Source organism: Pecten maximus, chromosome 13 (assembly GCF_902652985.1).
Source record: "Pecten maximus chromosome 13, xPecMax1.1, whole genome shotgun sequence".
In the NCBI taxonomy this organism is placed as follows: Eukaryota; Metazoa; Mollusca; class Bivalvia; order Pectinida; family Pectinidae; genus Pecten; species Pecten maximus.
Window position 1 is genome coordinate 11,313,817 of NC_047027.1, and position 21,080 is coordinate 11,334,896.

The 21,080-nt window shown below is 41.1% G+C and overlaps 2 protein-coding genes across 2 annotated transcripts; both read left to right on the forward strand.

Moving 5' to 3' along the window:
* Positions 1-1,153: 1,153 nt before the first annotated feature.
* On the forward strand, positions 1,154-6,644 carry LOC117340429 (inactive carboxypeptidase-like protein X2). Its single transcript, XM_033902189.1, has 5 exons — positions 1,154-1,178; positions 1,331-1,533; positions 4,611-4,754; positions 5,873-6,026; positions 6,397-6,644. The coding sequence occupies exons 1-5, from the start codon at positions 1,154-1,156 to the stop codon at positions 6,642-6,644; spliced, it is 774 nt and encodes a 257-aa protein (XP_033758080.1).
* Positions 4,670-20,294, forward strand: LOC117340430 (uncharacterized threonine-rich GPI-anchored glycoprotein PJ4664.02-like). Its single transcript, XM_033902190.1, is given in 8 exon segments — positions 4,670-4,754; positions 5,873-6,026; positions 6,397-6,640; positions 7,278-15,545; positions 15,547-17,076; positions 18,118-18,426; positions 18,907-18,951; positions 20,184-20,294. Coding segments are annotated over 5 exon segments (10,014 nt in total). The 5' UTR covers positions 4,670-4,754; positions 5,873-6,026; positions 6,397-6,640; positions 7,278-7,432; the 3' UTR covers positions 20,201-20,294.
* The last annotated feature ends 786 nt before the right edge of the window (positions 20,295-21,080 follow it).

Consider the following 21,080-nt stretch of genomic DNA (forward strand, 5'->3'; position numbering starts at 1 on the left):
ATTGAGAACAAGAGCACGATCAAAGAGCACGTGCAGCTTGTCTTTTCCCTAGGGTGAGATAAGAAAATTTCATCCAGGTTAAAGTGCGGATATGCCTGTCATGGATAGGAGAATTTCTTATCTCACCATAGGTTGAATCAAGCTACTCGTACTTTTTGTACGTTTCCATCAACGGCATTTCGTCACGGGGGTAAGATACTTAAGCTGCCAAATACTCCGGCCAAGCTTCGTGTTTGGCAACTTAAGAATCTCCCCCTCGGGGTGGGATTCCCTGTCAAACCCCTAGGGAGTGAAATATTTAATTAATCGCAACCCTCGTGTTAGAGTTTGGCTGACCAGCACTTGAGGGAGCAGGGATATCTTGACTCCTGATAGAGTTTGGCTAGTCAACATTTGAGACCGGGATCTGTTAACACTCGTGATAGAGGCTACCAACCACCGGACCACCCTGGGACCTATGTGAGAAATTGGATGAATTGAATAAATCATAACTGCGGGAATCCTTTAAAACAAAAAACACAAATAATGGAAATTGAAAATAGATCTCTCTCAAGCCCCATTGTACGCCATATTTTGCAATTTTGTCGAACTTCGTTTCGCAAGCGATCGTGAATGGAGATACGTCTCTCTGCAAAATACCTTGGAAAATTGAAATTAGGCCTATGCAGAAAATCTTTATTTTTTCTTTTCAAGCAAAATATTGCATATTGGGGCTTTCAATAGATAACATAAAAGATTGTACCTCATTTTGAGTGCGTATACGATAGCATGCCCGCAGTTGGCAGCGATTTTACAACAAACAAATCGTTCGTAACTACGGCAGCCGTGGTTGCTTATATAATATAATTCCAGTGAATCTACACCAGTATTGTTAACATAATTAAAAGAAACAACTCAACATTTTTGTTTAGTACCTTTTGCGTTTTTAATTAATTGATATATTCACAATCAACTTTTTTCTCCTCAGATTAACTTATGTTGTCAACCACAGCGTGTATTGACACAGTTCTCTAGGAACTGTACGCGTCAGCTATGCACCCTTTTACGCAATATTTTAGTTTTTGACAAAATGCTCGCTTGACGTTAGGTCTTTTGCAGAAATCATTGGGTAACAGTAGAAAACACTAAAATTGCGTTGATCAGTCCTTTCAAAATGGCGCCGTCTAGTAGACGTTCTGGTAATTTCACGGCTTATACATAACTTATTCGCAGTCAGAGTTTACTAAACTGAAGAAGGGAGAGAGGGAAAGACATGATAAAACAAGTTTGTGTTTTACAGAATTGAACTTAATGTGTTATTCTCGACTTTGGTTTCAATCCAAATTTGCAGATATTTGCAGGAATCCGTTAGTGACAGCACAGGGTCACGTGACATCCATATCCTCGTCTAGTGATTACGGATCCGTCGACCCTAAGAACGTGTACGACGCCTCTAGATCCGTACTGAACACTACAGAACAGACTCTGGGTAATAATACTGTCCTAAACGGGGCGTGGGTGGCCGCAACCAACGACAGGAACCAGTTTATACAGGTAAAAGCCATTGTACAAATTAGCAATGATTTTTTCGAAACTCTGAATTTTAGGTGAACTTTGTAACCTAAATCCAAAATTAAATTATTTCATTTCTACCTCAAACACATTATTATTCGTGATCGCGTTCATAAAGATTGCTTTCCAAACATATACTTAATTTCAAACTTACTGATAATGAAGAAATCCTTGAGTCTCTGGAACGTTTTAGCATATACGCTGATATTACCGTTCGATCTTTGGAACAGCCTACAGCGATTTAATCAAACCGAATCATTTTATTACTTTCAGCCTTAATCGGCAAAATACATGATACCGGTTATAACAAAAAAAAAATACACAATGTTTATAGTATAGCCGTGGTGATTACAGGTAAACTTCAGTGTGCCACCTCTGACGTACACATTGATTACAATATACACGTGGTGATAACAGGTAAACTTCAGCGTACCACACCTGACGTACATATTGTTTACAGTATACACGGTAATTACAGGTAAACTTCAGCGTGCCACACCTGACGTACACATTGATTACAGTATACACGTGGTGATTACAAGTAAACTTCAGCGTACCACACCTGACGTACACATTGTTTACAGTATACACGTGGTGATTACAGGTAAACTTCAGCGTGCCACACCTGACGTACGTACACATTGATTACAGTATACACGTGGTGATTACAGGTAAACTTCAGCGTGCCACACCTGACGTACACATTGTTTACAGTATACACGTGGTGATTACAGGTAAACTTCAGCGTACCACACCTGACGTACACATTGATTACAGTATACACGTGGTAATTACAGGTAAACTTCAGCGTGCCACACCTGACGTACACATTGTTTACAGTATACACGTGGTAATTACAGGTAAACTTCAGCGTGCCACACCTGACGTACACATTGTTTACAGTATACACGGTAATTACAGGTAAACTTCAGCGTGCCACACCTGACGTACACATTGATTACAGTATACACGTGGTAATTACAGGTAAACTTCAGCGTGCCACACCTGACGTACACATTGATTACAGTATACACGTGGTGATTACAGTTAAACTTCAGCGTGCCACACCTGACGTACATATTGTTTATAGTATAGCCGTGGTGATTACAGGTAAACTTCAGCGTGCCCCACCTGACGTACACCCTGTTTACAGTATACACGGTAATTACAGGTAAACTTCAGCGTGCCACACCTGACGTACACATTGATTACATAATACACGTGGTAATTACAGGTAAACTTCAGCGTGTCACACCTGATGTACACATTGATTACAGTATACACGTGGTAATTAGAGATAAACTTCAGCGTGCCACACCTGATGTACACATTGATTACAGTATACACGTGGTAATTACAGGTAAACTTCAGCGTGCCACACATGACGTACACATTGATTACAGTATACACGTGGTGATTACAGGTAAACTTCAGCGTGCCACACCTGACGTACACATTGTTTATAGTATACACGTGGTGATTACAGGTAAACTTCAGCGTACCACACCTGACGTACACATTGATTACAGCATACACGTGGTAATTAGAGATAAACTTCAGCGTGCCACACCTGATGTACACATTGATTACAGTATACACGTGGTAATTACAGGTAAACTTCAGCGTGTCACACCTGACGTACACATTGATTACAGTATACACGTGGTAATTACAGGTAAACTTCAGCGTGCCACACCTAACGTACACATTCTTTACAGTATACACGTGGTGATTACAGGTAAACTTCAGCGTGCCACACCTGACGTACACATTGTTTACAGTATACACGTGGTAATTACAGGTAAACTTCAGCGTGCCACACCTGACGTACACATTGATTACAGTATACACGTGGTAATTACAGGTAAACTTCAGCGTGCCACACCTGACGTACACATTGATTACAGTATACACGTGGTGATTACAGGTAAACTTCAGCGTGCCACACCTGACGTACATATTGTTTATAGTATAGCCGTGGTGATTACAGGTAAACTTCAGCGTGCCCCACCTGACGTACACCCTGTTTACAGTATACACGGTAATTACAGGTAAACTTCAGCGTGCCACACCTGACGTACACATTGATTACATAATACACGTGGTAATTACAGGTAAACTTCAGCGTGTCACACCTGATGTACACATTGATTACAGTATACACGTGGTAATTAGAGATAAACTTCAGCGTGCCACACCTGATGTACACATTGATTACAGTATACACGTGGTAATTACAGGTAAACTTCAGCGTGCCACACATGACGTACACATTGATTACAGTATACACGTGGTGATTACAGGTAAACTTCAGCGTGCCACACCTGACGTACACATTGTTTATAGTATACACGTGGTGATTATAGGTAAACTTCAGCGTACCACACCTGACGTACACATTGATTACAGCATACACGTGGTAATTAGAGATAAACTTCAGCGTGCCACACCTGATGTACACATTGATTACAGTATACACGTGGTAATTACAGGTAAACTTCAGCGTGTCACACCTGACGTACACATTGATTACAGTATACACGTGGTAATTACAGGTAAACTTCAGCGTGCCACACCTAACGTACACATTCTTTACAGTATACACGTGGTGATTACAGGTAAACTTCAGCGTGCCACACCTGACGTACACATTGTTTATAGTATACACGTGGTAATTACAGGTAAACTTCAGCGTACCACACCTGACGTACACATTGATTACAGCATACACGTGGTAATTAGAGATAAACTTCAGCGTGCCACACCTGATGTACACATTGATTACAGTATACACGTGGTAATTACAGGTAAACTTCAGCGTGTCACACCTGACGTACACATTGATTACAGTATACACGTGGTAATTACAGGTAAACTTCAGCGTGCCACACCTAACGTACACATTCTTTACAGTATACACGTGGTGATTACAGGTAAACTTCAGCGTGCCACACCTGACGTACACATTGTTTACAGTATACACGTGGTAATTACAGGTAAACTTCAGCGTGCCACACCTGACGTACACATTGATTACAGTATACACGTGGTAATTACAGGTAAACTTCAGCGTGCCACACTTGATGAGGGGCGTGACAACACAAGGGAGGAACGGCTGCTGTAAGGACTGGGTCACTAAGTACGCTGTCCACTACAGCTATGACTGTCAACACTGGGTGTCTGTAGGCGGCGCTAACGAAACGGTAAGTGTTTAAAATGTTTAAATTGACACACAATGTTTAAAACGAAACGCTATATGTCTTTTAAAGCAACAGAAGGTATTGGTATTCATAACGTAACACACTAACAGAAACGGGTATTGAAAGTAATTGAAATGACAGAAACGGGTATTGAAAGTAAATGAAATGACAGAAACGGGAATTGAAAGTAAATGAAATGATAGAAACGGTTATTGAAAGAAACGACAGAAAAGCAACGGGTAGGAAAACAGGAATGTTAGCATAATATAAAAAAGGAAAAGACTAGGAAAAACAAAGATGGCATGTTAGTATAACAAAAACAAAATTACAAAGACTAGGAAAAACATGAATGTAAGTATAATAAAAAGGCAAAGTGAAGGGAAAACAGAGAAGCCATGTTAGTATAATAAACAGGCAAAGTGAAGGGAAAACAGAGAAGCCATGTTAGTATAATTAACAGGCAAAGGGTAGGGAAAACAGAGAAGCCATGTTAGTATAATAAAAAGGCAAAGTGAAGGGAAACAGGAATGCCAGTTTTATTGCACGAAACAGAAATGTTAGATATCAATACTGTATCAGAAAGTCCTAGCAGGTTAACTGGCTTTCCATTAAAGTTGAAAACTCTAATTCATCTCCAGTTCATTTATTTTCAATGCCCTTGCCAGATATAATACCTGATTACTTTTTTTGGAGGTACAAATATCTTCACAGAAAAGTGAAGCTTTACTGTGATATATCTGCTATTTGATACGTGTATTACAAATGTATTGTTAATAAAATGTCTTTAACATTAAATAGAACTCTGGTCATATATAACATAATATCTATACATTATAGTATATAACTGGGTCGATACCCCTGGAACAGTAACGCCACACATATATCAACACAAACATAAATAACTCCACAAAGTCAATGCTCCGTTTCATTTTAGAAGAAAATGTATCACATTGAAATACTATCTAAGTAAGTACGGCGGCGTATCAGACTATCATTCTTACCAATACTTATATGTACATTGACTTTTTATGATATATTCCTAATTTATCCCAAATAACAAAGATACTTTCACTGAATACCAAAACATGTTTTACATTAATATGATACCACTTGATTACCAGCTATTTAATGGAAACACGGACCTGGACACACCCGTCACCAATGACCTCGGATGTCCTATCTGGGCCAGGTGTGTGCGCATCTATCCCAGACAGTGGCACAAAAATGTTGCCATGCGCATTGACCTTCTCGGCTGTCCAATCAAACAACTTCCAGGTATCATTCAATTGCTTCATTTTATAAGTGAAGGTTATGTAAGTTTTCAATCCCCTGAACATGGAAGGTAACATGGTGTTCCATAGTCTTTGATAGTTTTTGTCCATACGTCCCGGGGTTTCGTTGTCGTTGGTGGACTAGAACACGCCCACACTTTCGGAGTGAAGTTACTATCTTTGTTCTTTGTCAATGTCCCTTTAATACAATGTTAATTTTTATCGATTGTCTATTTTCAATTACCTATATTCCCCTGTATTTTAAAACTCAAAGTATTTTTTTGGATCGACAACCGATTTATGCAAGTTCAATAGCTTGAATATCAGCAGCAATCATTCACTTTTTATATGAAATGATTTAAATATTCCTTTAGCCCCGACGACTTCAGCTCCCTCCACAACTACTTATCCAACTACAGTGGTCTCTTCCGGTGTTTCTATGACGTCAACCACCGCCAACACTGCCACCTATCTGACCTTATCAACTCACATGACCCCTCCGCCTAGGACACCAGCGGCGTTCTACAACACCAAGGATCCCATAGATTGCAAGTTCTCGCTCAGCACGTTCAACTGTTCCATTCCCATAGTGCACCAGCATTGTCCCTCTGTCATGTGGTAAGAATATGACGTGATAGTTATACTAGTTATGTAACGTGTTTTTGTATGTAGCATGTGTCGGTTCTTATTTCCACGACTATTTAGAGATTACTTCCGGATGTAGCGAGTATCCCTGTTGTCCCTGGTTTAGGCTCTCGGCACATTTATTGGCCATTTAAAATGTAAATGTTTGTGCTGATCTCACTCTTATACTGCCTATATGCGAATAGATGCAAGATTACTGTAGCTTACTGGAGTTTACAATTATTTGGTTATCAAAACAAAATACAGTATTGTAGGTAATCATTTAAAAAAGCTATATGAATTATTTTCGGCCTTTCTTTGATGTTTATGCCATGTTCCCATTAATAGTAGAAAAATCTTATTTCTCTAAAAACTGCCCTGAACTGTTTGTAACGCCATTTGGCTCACTGCAGTTGTGCAAAGTGACATTATCCTTTAACCTTATGCGTTAACACTTTACTCGAGTTCCGAAAGCTATACATGCGTTTCTTGCCTAAAACATTAATTAAAATATAGCTATAGAACGAAATGAATATTTTACTCTTCACTAAACAGCGGCAAAGAAATAGAGCATCAATGTTTTCTAAATTTTTGGCCCATGTCGATATCTTATTAAATTTCTATCCCCTAGCTGGCCGATTTTCAACGACACCTGTGGTCTCAACGACTATAACTTCTACCAAAGCAGGACAATATAAAATTACTTCCGGTCAAACATCGTCCATATCGTCGACAACTGCACATAGTAACCCAACTAGCCCTTCAACAACTGGTTCATCAGCCAAAATGTCGGGTTCAACGCTAACTACACCGGTGGCTACTAAAGCATCATCCACACCAGTATCTAGTACAACAGGGTCAACGCCAGTATCTATTACAACAGGGTCGACACCAGTATCTAGTACAACAGGGTCCACACCATCGATAGCTGCACATAGCAACCCAACGAACCGGTCAACATCTGGTTCATCAGTCCAAACGTCAAGTTTGAGTTCTACATCACAAATGCCTACAAAAGTGTCCACACAAGTATCTAGTACTACAGGGTCCACACCAGTGTCTAGTACAACAGGGTCCACACCAGTGTCTAGTACAACAGGGTCCACACCAGTATCTAGTACAACAGGGTCCACACCAGTGTCTAGTACAACAGGGTCCACACCAGTATCTAGTACAACAGGGTCGACATCAGTGTCTAGTACTACAGGGTCCACACCAGTATCTAGTACAACAGGGTCCACACCAGTGTCTAGTACAACAGGGTCCACACCAGTATCTAGTACAACAGGGTCCACACCAGTGTCTAGTACAACAGGGTCCACACCAGTATCTAGTACAACAGGGTCGACATCAGTGTCTAGTACTACAGGGTCCACACCAGTATCTAGTACAACAGGGTCCACACCAGTATCTAGTACAACAGGGTCAACACCAGTATCTAGTACAACATCGTCCACACCAGTGTCCAGTACAACAGCGTCCACACCAGTATCTAGTACAACAGCGTCCACACCAGTATCTAGTACAACAGGGTCCACACCAGTATCTAGTACAACAGGGTCCACACCAGTATCTAGTACAACAGGGTCCACACCAGTGTCTAGTACAACAGGGTCCACACCAGTATCTAGTACAACAGGGTCCACACCAGTATCTAGTACAACATCATCCACACCAGTATCTAGTACAACAGGGTCCACACCAGTGTCTAGTACAACAGGGTCCACACCAGTATCTAGTACAACATGGTCGACATCAGTGTCTAGTACTACAGGGTCAACACCAGTATCTATTAAAACAGCGTCAACACCAGTATCTAGTAATACAGGGTCCACACCAGTATCTAGTACAACATTATCCACATCTGTATCTAGTACAACAGGGTCCACACCATCGATAGCTGCACATAGCAACCCAACGAACCCATCAACATCTGGTTCATCAGTCCAAACGTCAAGTTTGAGTTCTACATCACAAATGCCTACAAAAGTGTCCACACCAGTATCTAGTACAACATCATCCACACCAGTATCTAGTACAACAGTGTCCACACCAGTATCTAGTACTACAGGGTCCACACCAGTATCTAGTACAACAGGGTCCACACCAGTATCTAGTACAACATTATCCACATCTGTATCTAGAACAACAGGGTCCACACCAGTGTCTATTACAACAGGGTCCACACCAGTATCTAGTACAACAGGGTCCACACCAGTATCTAGTACAACAGTGTCCACACCAGTGTCTAGTACAACAGGGTCCACACCAGTATCTAGTACTACATCGTCCACACCAGTATCTAGTACAACATTATCCACATCTGTATCTAGTACAACAGGGTCCACACCAGCATCTAGTACAACAGCGTCCACACCAGTGTCTAGTACAACAGGGTCCACACCAGTATCTAGTACAACAGGGTCCACACCAGTATCTAGTACAACAGCGTCCACACCAGTATCTAGTACAACATTATCCACATCTGTATCTAGTACAACAGGGTCCACACCAGTGTCTATTATAACAGGGTCCACACCAGTGTCTATTACAACAGGGTCCACACCAGTATCTAGTACAACAGGGTCCACACCAGTATCTAGTACAACAGCGTCCACACCAGTGTCTAGTACAACAGCGTCCACACCAGTATCTAGTACAACAGGGTCCACACCAGTATCTAGTACAACAGCGTCCACACCAGTATCTAGTACAACATTATCCACATCTGTATCTAGTACAACAGGGTCCACACCAGTGTCTATTACAACAGGGTCCACACCAGTATCTAGTACAACGGGGTCCACACCAGTATCTAGTACAACATCGTCCACACCAGTATCTAGTACAACAGGGTCCACACCAGTGTCTAGTACAACAGGGTTCACACCAGTATCTAGTACAACAGGGTCCACACCAGTATCTAGTACAACAGCGTCCACACCAGTATCTAGTACAACAGTGTCCACACCAGTATCTAGTACAACAGGGTCAACACCAGTATCTAGTACTACATCGTCCACACCAGTATCTAGTACAACAGGGTCCACACCAGTATCTAGTACAACAGGGTCAACACCAGTATCTAGTACTACAGGGTCGACACCAGTTTCTAGTACAACAGGGTCGACACCAGTATCTAGTACAACAGTGTCCACACCAGTATCTAGTACAACAGGGTCCACACCAGTATCTAGTACAACATCGTCGACACCGTCGATAGCTGCACATAGCAACCCAACGAATCCATCAACATCTGGTTCATCAGTCCAAACATCGACTTTGAGTTCTACCACACCAATGCCTTCAGCAGCATCCACACCAGTATTTAGTACAACATCATACACACCAGTGTCTAGTACAAAATCGTCCACACCAGTATCTAGTACAACAGGGTCCACACCAGTATCTAGTACAACAGGGTCCACACCAGTATCTAGTACAACAGGGTCCACACCAGTATCTAGTACAACAGGGTCCACACCAGTATCTAGTACAACATCATCCACACCAGTATCTAGTACAACAGCGTCCACACCAGTATCTAGTACAACAGTGTCCACACCAGTGTCTAGTACAACAGCTTCCACACCAGTGTCTAGTACAACAGGGTCCACACCAGTATCTAGTACAACAGGGTCCACACCAGTATCTAGTACAACAGGGTCAACACCAGTATCTAGTACAACATCATCCACACCAGTATCTAGTACAACATCGTCCACACCAGTATCTAGTACAACAGGGTCCACACCAGTATCTAGTACAAAATCGTCCACACCAGTATCTAGTACAACATCATCCACACCAGTATCTAGTACAGCAGGGTCCACACCATCAATAGCTGCACATAGCAACCCAGCAAACCAATCATCATCTGGTTCATCAGTCCGAACGTCAAGTTTGAGTTCTACATCACCAATGCCTTCAGCAGCATCCACACCAGTATCTAGTACAACAGCTTCCACACCAGTATCTAGTACAACAGGGTCCACACCAGTATCTAGTACAACAGGGTCGACATCAGTGTCTAGTACAACAGCGTCCACACCAGTATCTAGTACAACAGCGTCCACACCAGTATCTAGTACAACATTATCCACCCAAGTATCTAGTACAACAGCGTCCACACCAGTGTCTAGTACAACAGCGTCCACACCAGTATCTAGTACAACAGTGTCCACACCAGTGTCTAGTACAACAGCGTCCACACCAGTATCTAGTACAACAGGGTCCACACCAGTATCTAGTACAACAGCGTCCACACCAGTATCTAGTACAACATTATCCACATCTGTATCTAGTACAACAGCGTCCACATCAGTATCAAGTACAACATTATCCACATCTGTATCTAGTACAACAGCGTCCACATCAGTATCAAGTACAACATTATCCACATCTGTATCTAGTACAACAGGGTCCACACCAATATCTAGTACAGCAGCGTCAACACCAGTATCTAGTACAACAGCGTCAACACCAGTATCTAGTACAACAGGGTCAACACCAGTATCTAGTACAACAGGGTCTACACCAGTATCTAGTACAACAGGGTCAACACCAGTGTCTAGTACAACAGGGTCAACACCAGTATCTAGTACAACAGGGTCTACACCAGTATCTAGTACAACAGGGTCGACCTCAGTATCTAGTACAACAGCGTCCACACCAGTATCTAGTACAACAGGGTCGACACCAGTGTCTAGTACAACGGCGTCCGCACCGTCGATAGCTGCACATAGTATAAACCCAACGAACCCTTCAACATCTGGGTCATCTGTCCAAACATCTACTTCGAGCTCTACTACACCAATGTCTAGTACAAGAGCATCGTCACCAATGACATCAGTGTCCAGTACAACAACGTCATCAACGACAACACCAGTGTCTAGTACAACAGCTTCCACACCACCAGTGTCTAGTAAAACAGCTTCCTCAACACCAGTGTCTTTTACAACAGCTTCCACACCACCAGTGTCTAGTACAACCGCGTCATCAACAACACCAGTGTCTAGTACAACAGCTTCCTCAACACCTGTGTCTTTTACAACAACTTCCACACCACCAGTGTCTAGTACAACAGCTTCCACAACGCCAGTGTCTAGCACGACATCGTCATCAACAGTCACAATACCAGTGTCTAGTACAAGAACGTCATCAACAACACCAGTGTCTAGTACAACAGTTTTCACAACACCAGTGTCTAGTACAACAGTTTTCACAACACCAGTGTCTAGTACAACAGTTTTCACAACACCAGTGTCTAGTACAACAGCTTCCTCAACACCAGTGTCTAGTACAACAGCTTCCACACCAGTGTCTATCACGACACCGTCATCAACAACAACACCAGTGTCTAGTACGACACCGTCATCAGCGACAACACCAGTGTCTAGTACAACACCGTCATCAGCAACACCACCAGTGTCTAGTACAACAGCTTCCTCAACACCAGTGTCTAGTACAACAGCTTCCACACCAGTGTCTAGCACGACACCGTCATCAACAACAACACCAGTGTCTAGTACGACACCGTCATCAGCGACAACACCAGTGTCTAGTACAACACCGTCATCAGCAACACCACCAGTGTCTAGTACAACAGCTTCCTCAACACCAGTGTCTAGTACAACAGCTTCCACACCAGTGTCTAGCACGACACCGTCATCAACAACAGCACCAGTGTCTAGCACGACACCGTCATCAACAACAACACCAGTGTCTAGCACGACACCGTCATCAACAACAACACCAGTGTCTAGTACAACAGCTTCCTCAACACCAGTGTCTAGTACAACAGTTTCCACAACACCTGTGTCTAGTAAAACAGCTTCAACACCACCGATAGCTTTACATAGTAACCCAACAAATCCTTCAACAACTGGTTCATCTGCCAAAACGATGAGCTCTACTACACCAATGCCTAGTACAACAGCGTCATCAACAGTCACAACACCAGTGTCTAGTACAACAGCGTCATCACCAACAACAACACCAGTGTCTACTACGACACCGTCATCAACAACAACACCAGTGTCTAGTACGACACCGTCATCAGCAACACCACCAGTGTCTAGTACAACAGTTTCCACAACACCAGTGTCTAGTACAACCGCGTCATCAACAACAGCACCAGTGTCTAGTACAACATCGCCATCACCAACAACAACACCAATGTCTAGTACAACATCGTCATCAACGACAACACCAGTATCTAGTACAACATCGTCATCAACAGTCACAACGCCAGTGTCTAGTACAACAGCATCATCAGCAACACCACCAGTGTCTAGTACAACATCATCCACACCAGTGTCTAGTACAACATCGTCATCAGCAACACCACCAGTGTCTAGTACAACATCATCCACACCAGTGTCTAGTACAACAGCTTCCACACCAGTGTCTAGTACAACCGCGTCATCAACAACAGCACCAATGTCTAGCACGACACCGTCATCAACAACAACACCAGTGTCTAGTACGACATCGTCATCAGCAACACCACCAGTGTCTAGTACAACAGCTTCCACACCACCAGTGTCTAGTACAACATCGTCATCAACAGTCACAACGCCAGTGTCTAGTACAACAGCGTCATCACCGACAGCACCAATATCTAGTACAACAGCGTCATCAACGACAACACCAATGTCTGGTACAACAGCGTCATCAACGACAACACCATTGTCTAGTACAACATCGTCATCAACAGTCACAACACCAGTGTCAAGTACAACATCGTCATCAACAGTCACAACGCCAGTGTCTAGTGCAACACCGTCATCACCGACAACACCATTGTCTAGTACAACATTGTCATCACCGACAACACCATTGTCTAGTACAACATCGTCATCAACAACAACACCAGTGTCTAGCACGACATCGTCATCAACGACAACACCATTGTCTAGTACAACAGCGTCATCAACGACAACACCAGTGTCAAGTACAACAGCGTCATCAACGACAACACCAGTGTCAAGTACAACATCGTCATCAACGACAACACCTGTGTCTAGTACAACAGCGTCCACACCACCGATAGCTTTACATAGTAACCCAACAAATCCTTCAACATCTGGTTCATCTGCCAAAACGATGAGCTCTACTACATCAATGCCTAGGACAACAGCGTCTTCACCAACAACAACACCAATGTCTATTACAACAGCGTCATCACCGACAACACCAGTGTCTAGTACAACATCGTCATCAACAGTCACAACGCCAGTGTTTAGTACAACATCGTCATCAATGACAACACCAGTGTCTAGTACAACATCGTCATCAACAGTCACAACACCAATATCTAGTACAACAGCGTCATCAACGACAACACCAATGTCTAGTACAACAGCGTCATCAACGACAACACCAGTGTCTAGTACAACATCGTCATCAACAGTCACAACACCAATGTCTAGTACAACAGTTTCATCACTAACAACAACACCAGTGTCTAGCACGACATCGTCATCAACGACAACACCAGTGTCTAGTACGACATCGTCATCAGCAACGACAACACCAGTGTCTAGCACGACATGGTCATCAGCAACAACACCAGTTTCTAGTACAACAGCTTCCACACCAGTGTCTAGTACAACCGCGTCATCAACAACAGCACCAGTGTCTAGTACGACATCGTCATCAGCAACAACACCAGTGCCTAGTACAACAGCGTCCACACCAGTGTCTAGTACAACCGCGTCATCAACAACAGCACCAGTGTCTAGCACGACTCCGTCATCAACAACAACACCAGTGTCTAGTACAACAGCTTCCTCAACACCAGTGTCTAGTACAACAACTTCCTCAACACCAGTGTCTAGTACAACAGTTTCCACAACACCTGTGTCTAGTACGACAGCTTCAACACCACCGATAGCTTTACATAGTAACCCAACAAATCCTTCAACAACTGGTTCATCTGCCAAAACGATGAGCTCTACTACACCAATGCCTAGTACAACAGCGTCTTCACTAACAACAACACCAGTGTCTAGTACAACATCGTCATCAACGACAACACCAGTGTCTAGTACAACATCGTCATCAACGACAACACCAGTGTCTAGTACAATATCGTCATCAACGACAACACCATTGTCTAGTACAACATCGTCATCAACAGTCACAACACCAGTGTCAAGTACAACATCGTCATCAACAGTCACAACGCCAGTGTCTAGTGCAACACCGTCATCACCGACAACACCATTGTCTAGTACAACATTGTCATCACCGACAACACCATTGTCTAGTACAACATCGTCATCAACAACAACACCAGTGTCTAGCACGACATCGTCATCAACGACAACACCATTGTCTAGTACAACAGCGTCATCAACGACAACACCAGTGTCAAGTACAACAGCGTCATCAACGACAACACCAGTGTCAAGTACAACATCGTCATCAACGACAACACCTGTGTCTAGTACAACAGCGTCCACACCACCGATAGCTTTACATAGTAACCCAACAAATCCTTCAACATCTGGTTCATCTGCCAAAACGATGAGCTCTACTACATCAATGCCTAGGACAACAGCGTCTTCACCAACAACAACACCAATGTCTATTACAACAGCGTCATCACCGACAACACCAGTGTCTAGTACAACATCGTCATCAACAGTCACAACGCCAGTGTTTAGTACAACATCGTCATCAATGACAACACCAGTGTCTAGTACAACATCGTCATCAACAGTCACAACACCAATATCTAGTACAACAGCGTCATCAACGACAACACCAATGTCTAGTACAACAGCGTCATCAACGACAACACCAGTGTCTAGTACAACATCGTCATCAACAGTCACAACACCAATGTCTAGTACAACAGTTTCATCACTAACAACAACACCAGTGTCTAGCACGACATCGTCATCAACGACAACACCAGTGTCTAGTACGACATCGTCATCAGCAACGACAACACCAGTGTCTAGCACGACATGGTCATCAGCAACAACACCAGTTTCTAGTACAACAGCTTCCACACCACCAGTGTCTAGTACAACAGCTTCCTACACCAGTGTCTAGTACAACCGCGTCATCAACAACAGCACCAGTGTCTAGTACGACATCGTCATCAGCAACAACACCAGTGTCTAGTACAACAGCGTCCACACCAGTGTCTAGTACAACCGCGTCATCAACAACAGCACCAGTGTCTAGCACGACTCCGTCATCAACAACAACACCAGTGTCTAGTACAACAGCTTCCTCAACACCAGTGTCTAGTACAACAACTTCCTCAACACCAGTGTCTAGTACAACAGTTTCCACAACACCTGTGTCTAGTACGACAGCTTCAACACCACCGATAGCTTTACATAGTAACCCAACAAATCCTTCAACAACTGGTTCATCTGCCAAAACGATGAGCTCTACTACACCAATGCCTAGTACAACAGCGTCTTCACTAACAACAACACCAGTGTCTAGTACAACATCGTCATCAACGACAACACCAGTATCTAGTACAACAGCGTCATCAACGACAACACCAATGTCTAGTACAACAGCGTCATCAACGACAACACCAGTGTCTAGTACAACATCGTCATCAACGACAACACCAGTGTCTAGTACAATATCGTCATCAACGACAACACCAGTGTCTAGTACAACATCGTCATCAACGACAACACCAGTGTCTAGTACAATATCGTCATCAACGACAACACCAGTGTCTAGTACAATATCGTCATCAACGACAACACCAATGTCTAGTACAACAGCGTCATCACTAACAACAACACCAGTGTCTAGTACAACAGCGTCATCAACGACAACACCAGTGTCTAGTACAACATCGTCATCAACGACAACACCAGTGTCTAGTACAATATCGTCATCAACGACAACACCAGTGTCTAGTACAACATCGCCATCAACGACAACACCAGTGTCTAGTACAACATCGTCATCAACGACAACACCAGTGTCTAGTACAATATCGTCATCAACGACAACACCAGTGTCTAGTACAACACCGTCATCAACGACAACACCAATGTCTAGTACAGCATCGCCATCAACGACAACACCAGTGTCTAGTACAGCATCGTCATCAACGACAACACCAGTGTCTAGTACAACATCGCCATCAACGACAACACCAATGTCTAGTACAGCATCGCCATCAACGACAACACCAGTGTCTAGTACAGCATCGCCATCAACGACAACACCAGTGTCTAGTACAACAACGACAACACCAATATCTAGTACAACAGTGAAGGCAATAACTATGTATTTGACAAAGGTACCAAAGCTCACACCTCCACCACAAATCGCAGCCTCATTCTACAACCCTAAGGATCCCGTCGATTGTAAATTTGCGTTGAGCAAATTTAAGTGTTCCGTTATGGTCGTTCGTCTCCACTGCAAATTTTCCTGTGGTAAGTATTGTTAAGTTACTTAGAGAAATCCATCGAAAATAGTTTTATTGGAAGTCTTCGCCATACATTAAATTGATAACTGAAAGCTGCAATGTATAATCTTTGATATAAGTTATCTTATGGAAATCATGTCAGTAAAGTAATGCCTACCTGAAACATTTGGCTGGACGAAAACATTCCCGTTGTTTATCAGGATTTCTATTTTCGTAATAGGTTTAAAACTAGACAAATAATACAGCTGTATATTAAATTAGTTTTCACTCTATTGTATATAATAATCAGTATTGAAAGCAGCTAGCATTTTGTGTACCTTTGTACAACTCTGTGATGAATGAACGTTTTATAACTGCAAACAAACATACTTTTGCGGCGACTTAATTTCGGATGTTTATGCCAAACGATTTTATCGCTGCGATTTACCGTGATACTATTTCCGGAAATTGGTTTTCGTAAATTTTTATAGCCCACGAAATTCGCGAAACTTGATCGTACAAGACATTAAGTTGGTTAACAATATTCTGTCATTCTCTTCCTATATTTTGCATACAATAAAGGACTCAAAAATCGTCAAAAACTGAGCATTCTATTCCATGTCAAATTTGAGAGACATTTTGAAATAAATATAAATTCAAATTAAATTATAATTCCTAAATCAATGAATATTGGCTTCGACAGTATCTATAACATTGTAAACCTAGTTCTTTGTGTAGTATTTAGTTCACAGTGATGAGTTCACCACCGAGCTTACTGCCGAGGATCGGATGGGTCTAATGTGACATTGCCTAAAAGAAACCGAATTATAAACATTAAAGGCCCCACCAGACATACAAACGAGTTTCGAATACGACTTATGTTCTGTCATATCGCGATAAAATATTGAAAACAATAAGTTATATGGTTATGACGGACTTTTCAGGATCACAACTGTTCCAGGAGTTTCACAATAATAACTGATTCAAAATTTTATAAAAACAATATATTCCCTCGTTTGACGAACATGATTCGAGTGTATTATTATATATTATCTGTCCATTTCTACAGCTGGACGGGTCTCTACCACAACCAAACCGACGAGTAAGCTCCTGATAACAAATCCATCAACACTGAGCTCACGGCAAACCCACCAGCCGACGTCATCTCCGTCAACAGCTCGGCCGAGCTCGGCAAGTTCCGCTTCAATTGTGTCATCAACACCGACACGGTATTTTACCAAAGTTCCGAAAATAACACCGCCTCCTCGGATACCCGCTTCGAATTACGATACACGGGACCCAGTGGATTGTAAATTTTCTCTAAACACGTTTGATTGCTCCATATTTGTGGTCCGTCTGCATTGTAAATATTCCTGTGGTACGTATTCAAACAGCTGACGAGATAATCTACAAAATATGTTTCAGCAAGTCTTGTTCATCTTTACCTCATCATACTTGTCGATTTATAAATTCAGATAAAGAGTGTGATTTAGTTGGATCATTGTTCATTTCTTATTTTATTTCATTTCTTCACATTGAGTTTAGCGATATATTTGTCTAAAAAGAACAGTAATATAAAAGAAAATAAACGATAGAATAGAAAATCATATAAATAGTCGTCACATTGGGGATTATTATCGAATTTAAATAGTTTTTATACACTTTTTAAGAGCATGGTAGCCGGTCTTTTATTGATAAATTGTTTTTCATGCATAGTCAAAGGAGCAAAACAGGATTCCATGTTTCAGGAAAAAGGTATGTCACAATGTAAAAGAAACAGAATAGTAAAATCCATTCTGTATATGTGCACGATACATTGATGTTTGCATCTTAAAAGCTTGAATCATTTTTGTTTCAGCCAATAAAACTACTGTACCCAACACAGTGACACAGCCGGTAACACGTAAGTATATTACAATGTATAGATAGGTGTGTGTAATCTACTGTACCTAACACAGTAACACAGGTAAGTATATTACAGTGTATAGATAGGTGTGTGTAATCTACTGTACCTAACACAGTAACACAGGTAAGTATATTACAGTGTATAGATAGGTGTGTGTAATCTACTGTACCTAACACAGTAACACAGGTAAGTATATTACAATGTATATATAGGTGTGTTTAATCTACTGTACCTAACACAGTAACACAGGTAAGTACATTACAGTGTATAGATAGGTGTGTTTAATCTACTGTACCTAACACAGTAACACAGGTAAGTATATTACAATGTATAGATAGGTGTGTATAATATACTGTACCTAACACAGGTAACACAGGTAAGTATATTACAATGTACAGATAGGTGTGTGTAATCTACTGTACACAACACAGTAACGCAGGTAAGTATATTACAATGTATAGATAGGTGTGTTTAATCTACTGTACCTAACACAGTAACACAGGTAAGTATATTACAATGTACAGATAGGTGTGTGTAATCTACTCTAAGGAACTGTAATCTGGTATGATAATAATCTTAGGGTTGGCCCGTATAATCTTATCGATTCCTAATCAATTACTTTAAATCGGTAATCAAACATCAAATAGTTATGTAAGCGTTTTACATTTATTTTTAAGACTTTTGATCATACCTACATGTAGTAACTATCAAACGTGAAAATTTGGTATCGAAACTTTTAGACTTTTGTGATTTTAGAGTTTTGATGTTAAGTTTTAAGCATTGTATATATCATCTTGTTTACCATCATAAAGACATGGTACGTGATGTATTACGATAGAGCACAGAAGCGCATTTTCCATAATATTAAACCTAACGTGATACATTTCAGTTGATCTATATTTGACACTTACGGTATCAGTTTTGACGTCATTGAATATGATGATACGTTTTGTTCTGAGAAGTTATAATGTAGCATTTTATCAATCGCCAAATAATGTGAACTTAAATTGGAATGCACGTTAATAAAAGCAAGTATTCATGTTGATGGATATCTCACTCCACCTTCATTTATTTCACATATGATATACAGTGTACAATATATACTGACAAATTAATTTTTAATCTTAAAATGAAATTAATATCATATTAAAAGTCTGAGTGAACATTTTATGCAACAATCGACACTTTCAGCGATAGCGATGATAATGTCACATATTCTTCCATTCCAGATGTTCCTGTTGGATGAGGAATCGATTTATTCATATGAAGTTATATCTATTAAAAATGCATAATTGTACAATTTAATGTAAATAGCGTATTAATATAAAGTTAATGATCAACTTAATGGTTTGTGTGTGTTTGATTAACCTACCAGACATTATAGGGAAAATATCCAAAATTTATAGGTTGAAAACTTAACCTTAACTTAACCTTAGCTGGTGCAATTTCGTTATTCTAGTACGAAGTTTCTTGATTTCAAAATAGAAAATGGGAAATCTAGATACTGACCGTATGCTCGTAAGGCTAATTGATTTTTTAATCTATAAAGAACAACAAATATTTGAAATGAATGAGCTATAAACAATGAAAGTGACATATTAAGAGGATCTAACAACACTCAGTTTCCGTTATCTAATGGAATCGATTTGTATAAGTTTGATTTAGATATAGCCAGAAGTACGAGAATTTTTAAGACTTTTTTTGTTTCAACCAATGTTCATCCCCTGATGCTCATATTTTGTATGGGTCACGTGATCTATATAATTAAGGTTGAATCTTGATTTGGTCGATTTCTTAATCATCGAAATCGACCAAATCAAGATTCAATCCTTATATTTCAATTGTTTTTTATCGAATAAAAAGTCGGTCTAGATATTAATAACTCGAAGCATGTGCAAGTCCATATGCGGAAAATCCCGAGGAGTTCCGGATTGTGCATGTCTAGTCGGTCGAGTAAAATAGTCCGCAATTTTAGGATTAAAAACAGCATTATTTTGTCAAAATAGACGTATTTGGCATATCTGGTCTTTCATAAAATACAAGAATACATTATACATTTGATAAGTATTCCATGTTTATAAGAACAATGTAGAAAAAGTGAAATCGTTCCGTGGAAGGATTTTAAT

Coding starts and splice junctions, on each gene's coding strand:
- LOC117340429 (XM_033902189.1), top strand. CDS start 1,154: ATGGCGCCGTCTAGTAGACGTTCTG. Junction 1,179..1,330: donor GCCGTCTAGTAGACGTTCTG/GTAATTTCACGG, acceptor CCAAATTTGCAG/ATATTTGCAGGAATCCGTTA. Junction 1,534..4,610: donor ACAGGAACCAGTTTATACAG/GTAAAAGCCATT, acceptor TGGTAATTACAG/GTAAACTTCAGCGTGCCACA.